Source organism: Leptonychotes weddellii, chromosome 13, assembly GCF_054177405.1.
Source record: "Leptonychotes weddellii isolate Sample4059 chromosome 13, ASM5417740v2, whole genome shotgun sequence".
In the NCBI taxonomy this organism is placed as follows: domain Eukaryota; kingdom Metazoa; phylum Chordata; class Mammalia; order Carnivora; family Phocidae; genus Leptonychotes; species Leptonychotes weddellii.
This window is the reverse complement of record NC_138381.1, coordinates 76,039,436-76,044,056: the sequence shown is the minus strand read 5'-3', so window position 1 is coordinate 76,044,056 and position 4,621 is coordinate 76,039,436. Positions and strand designations below refer to the sequence as shown.

The window sequence follows — 4,621 nt, the reverse complement described above, 5'->3', positions numbered from 1 at the left end:
CTCTCTCTAAGTAAGTAATAAAATATTTTAAAAAATAAATAAAAATCACATACTTCAAAATAAATTGCTTACTTGAGCACAGAAGCCTATCAAAGTCTAACACAAACAAACAGAAACTCAGTTTATTGTAACATACCACTGGCAATCCAAACCGGGTTCAAGTTTTCAAACATCTTATGAAATTGTATGCTGTTCTCAAGTATCTTTTCTCCTTTTTCCTAACTAGAGCTTAATTGCAAAGTTCTGGTGTGGAAAAGCAATCCGTGTTTGTACAGAGAATATAGCAGGGAAGCATCAAATGCAACACGTCTGTCCTCATAAAATAGACAGTCACTGTCTCCTTGGTGTTTCCAAAGAAATCATATACATGTTACTGTTTCTTAAGTCATATGCATGCTAATACTACATAGTCATTCTTAACGTTTCTGGAAAACCATGCTGTTTAGCACAGGAAATTATTATTGCCGCTGTCGTTTTGTTCATTATGTAAGTCAACCACCCAACAGTGAATCAATTCTCTAAAGCTAAGCGCTCAGGATGTCCAGCACGCAGCCTTCCAAAGGGAAGCCCTTCACATTGCCATAATTCACAAAGGACCAGTCGGCTTGCCTAAACTTATCCTTTACATTTAGGAAACTTTGTGGGTTCCTGTCTTCCCCGGGGGATTTTTATTACTTGTTTATGCAAACAGCAGATTGCATAAGAGCCTTGCTGGCTTTTTTTTTTTTTTTTTTTTAAGGGATTTCGTAGTTTCCTGGTAAGCACTCAGTCACCAGTTTCATCACCCTGACATGACATAAAGGCGGGAGCTGAACCTCGCGTTCGCCACTCAGACACACACCTCTTTCCTTGAGCACTCGCTAGGACCGACTCGTTCCACTCATGAACCTGCACCAGCAGCAGAATTATTTTCTGGAAATAGACAAGAAGAACTGCTGTGTGTTCCGGGATGACTTCATAGCCAATGTGCTGCCGACGGTGTTGGGGCTGGAGTTTGTGTTTGGGCTCCTGGGCAATGGCCTTGCCCTGTGGATTTTCTGCTTTCACCTCAAGTCCTGGAAATCCAGCCGGATTTTCCTGTTCAACTTGGCTGTGGCTGACTTTCTCCTGATCATCTGCCTGCCGTTCTTGACGGACAACTACGTGAGGAAGTGGGACTGGAGGTTCGGGGACATCCCTTGCCGGGTGATGCTGTTCATGCTGGCCATGAACCGCCAGGGCAGCATCATCTTCCTCACGGTGGTGGCTGTGGACAGGTACTTCCGGGTGGTCCATCCTCACCATGCTCTGAACAAGATCTCGAATCGGACAGCGGCCATTATATCCTGCCTCTTGTGGGGTGTCACCATCGGCCTGACGGGTCACCTCCTGTACAAACAAATGTTAATCAAGAACCAAGATGCGAATTTATGCAGCAGCTTTAGCATCTGCCATACCTTCAGGTGGCATGATGCCATGTTCCTCCTGGAGTTCATCCTGCCCCTGGGCATCATCCTGTTCTGCTCGGCCAGAATCATCTGGAGTCTGCGCCAGCGACAAATGGACAGACATGCCAAGATCAAGAGGGCCATCAACTTCATCATGGTGGTGGCCATCGTCTTCATCATCTGTTTCCTGCCCAGCGTGGCTGTGCGCATACGCATTTTCTGGCTCTTACGCACCGTGGGCACGAGGAGCTGTGACATCTATCGCTCGGTTGATCTGGCGTTTTTCATCACCCTTAGCTTCACCTACATGAACAGCATGCTGGACCCTTTGGTGTACTACTTCTCCAGCCCATCTTTTCCCAACTTCTTCTCCACCCTGATCAACCGCTACCTGTGGAAGAAGACGCCACAACAGCCAGATAATAACCAGAGCACAAGCATGGAGCTCACAGGGGATCTGAGTGCTACCAGGAGTGTTCCAGACAATTTGGTGGCCCATGCCGGTGAGCCATGGAACCCGTCTTATCCGACCCCAGCTTCTCGCTAAATACCCGAGCCAAGAAGTGAGATTGTCACCAAGAACCAAGGTCTCTGGGGAAAGAGTTTGGCTGGGTGCACAGAGTACCATCATGAGACGTGGCCTGTGGTTTCCTGGAATTTCCAGATTCGGAGAATCGGATTTAGAGAAGGAGTGTGGCAGAGTGGGCTGCCCAGTTGTCGAGCGTCACCAGAGGATTCTTGGGGGGAACAGAGAGTAAAGCTTCTGAAACTTCTGCTCAGTCTCTGGCACTCACAGAACCGAAGACGGCCAAACTGTCCACACTTCTGCCGAGCAGAGCTGGAGCCAGGGAGACGCCCGTGAGCACCTGTGATTCACTGGCCTCTTTCCCTACCTGCCTGAGGCGGGGGTGGCTCTCAGCTCCTGAGGGCGATACCCAGTCCATCTAGCCTGGATGAGGAAAGCTAAGTGGTTGGAGGGGAGTTATGGCCCCTGGGCGGAGGCCAGGAATCATTAAAGAAGCCAGTAGGTCACCCACATTCCAAGGGACCGATTCATCTTTCAGCCAAGCTTTAGCAGAAAAGCACCGGGCAGAGAGACTCACCGGTAGGGGTGAGAGAGGGATTAGCCGGGGCGGGACTGAGCAAAACAGTCTTACTGAGAGAAAGAAAAGGCATTTGTGCGGGGACCTGTGCCTAATCCATTCCTCTCCTGTTGACACTAACTGGAAGGCTGAGGGTTAGAGGCTTCAGAGAAGACAGCTGCTTCCCACCTCTGTTTGGTTTTGTCATTAAAAGGGAAATGCTGCCCAGTGGTTAGAGGGAGAAGGTTCCTCCTGGTTTGTTTGCTTGTGTTCCTGTCCTTATAAGAAATCTACCACTTCAATAAATTTTGATGTGAGACGCACAGTCTGGTGTTGCATGTGTCTGGGTGATGGTTCACAGAAAGGGACTTCTTACTTAAGCGGAGACCTTTATGGGTTGTTAACTGTGTCCCGACGGAAAATACCAAATACTGTCAAGTAAGGAAAGGAGGCAGACGCTGAGCTTCATCAAGAGAGAGTTAAGTAAAAATTACACCTGCATTAGGACGAGGATGAGGAAGGGCTGGGAAAAAGTAAAAATCATTTAATTTGGAAGGGTGGTGCAAATAGGGTTGCAGGGGCCCTGTACATTTAGGGTTAGGTGAATATTGCTATGACTATTTGTGTATTTAAAAAGGAATCGGGACAGACTGGGGTGTTTGCAGAGGAGGGAGGGAGAAGAAAGAATTTCCTATGGAACAGTTTCTGTTCCCAGTTCTGGGATGGAGAGGAAATGTACTGGTTTGAGTCTGTGATCAGTCCAAGTTTCTGTTATGCTTTCATCCCCAGCCTGTCCCTCCTTGATTCTTTAGCAAGATGCGGCTTGCCTTGCCATCCTGACTCAGATACAGATAAGAAAGGGAGAGACTCAGACTCCAAGCCAGAGCTTAAATGGCAATAAATGAAGAACAGACAGACGTTCTCATATTGAAGTGCTTTCGGAGCGCTTTGCTTGCCCGGTTCTCCCGTTGATTCCTAGAAGTAGAAAGTTAAAGCAGAGATCACCTCAAAGAGGAAGAAGTGGCAGAGATGAGCTGAGAGGAAAGGAGTACGTTCCCGCAGTCTCCCATGCATGAGTCAGCAGCGAGCCTGGCTGGGAAACTCAGACCAGTTCAGCACTAACTCACATTCGTCCGTTTGCTCAGGAGTTCCATCAGCTTTCATTTATTTATTTTTAAAGCAGGCTCTACGTCCAAGGTGGGGCTTGCATTCACGACCCTGAGATCAAGAGTTGCATGTTCTACTGACCAAAACAGCCAGGGGCCCTTCCATCAGCTTTTAGGTATTAAGGGCCAATGATGTGTCAGATGCTGCTCTGGGTGGTTGGTGGAGATAGAACAAGGAACAAGGGGGGACGCCTGGGTGGCTCAGTCGGTTAAGCATCTGCCTTTGGCTCAGGGCACGATCTCGGGGTCCTGGGATCGAGCCCGGCGTCAGGCTCCCTGCTCAGTGGGGAGTCTGCTTCTCCCTTCCCCTCTGCCCCTCCCTACCACTCATCTTCGCTCTGTCTCTCACACACTCTCAAGTAAATATTTAAAAAAAGAAAGAAAGAAAAACCTTTAAAAAGAATTAAATCACAATTTGTCATGTCTATAAAATAAGAACATCATCATCATCATCCTTGATCATCAATAATATTTATTAAGAGAGGAGTCTCCTACTAAATATTTCTGTTTCCCTGTCCAGAGGAATGCCAATATTAATGTAACCTGGCTGGCTCTGTCAGAAGAGCACGCGGCTCTTGATCTCAGGGTCATGAGTTCAAGCCCCACGTTAGGCATGGAACTTACATAAAAAATTAATTAATTAATTAATTAATTTAAAAAAATGGGAGCAAATAACGTTGTTATTCTGAACTAAACCAGTGATGTGTTCCATCCAGTCTCACACTGTGGTATAGCATATGTGTCCTGTCCCTATGCTGGAAGGGGCAGTTATTTGTTTTTAAGATTTAATTTTTTTAAGTGATCTCAACACCCAACATGGGGTTTGAACTCACAACCCCAAGATCAACAGTCACATGCTTTACTGACTGAACCAGCCAGGCACCCCTGGATGGGGCAGTTATAATCATATATGCATTGATTTTCCATTACTTCCTCTTTATTTTAG

General features: G+C 47.0%; 1 protein-coding gene across 1 annotated transcript; it reads left to right on the top strand.

Annotated features, from left to right (window-relative positions):
- Positions 1-471: 471 nt before the first annotated feature.
- LOC102732003 (hydroxycarboxylic acid receptor 2) lies at positions 472-2,834 on the top strand. The gene has a single exon (XM_006752452.3). The coding sequence runs from the start codon at positions 883-885 to the stop codon at positions 1,972-1,974; it is 1,092 nt and encodes a 363-aa protein (XP_006752515.2). The 5' UTR covers positions 472-882; the 3' UTR covers positions 1,975-2,834.
- Positions 2,835-4,621: the final 1,787 nt, after the last annotated feature.

Coding starts and splice junctions, on each gene's coding strand:
- LOC102732003 (XM_006752452.3), top strand. CDS start 883: ATGAACCTGCACCAGCAGCAGAATTATTTTCTGGAAATAGACAAGAAG.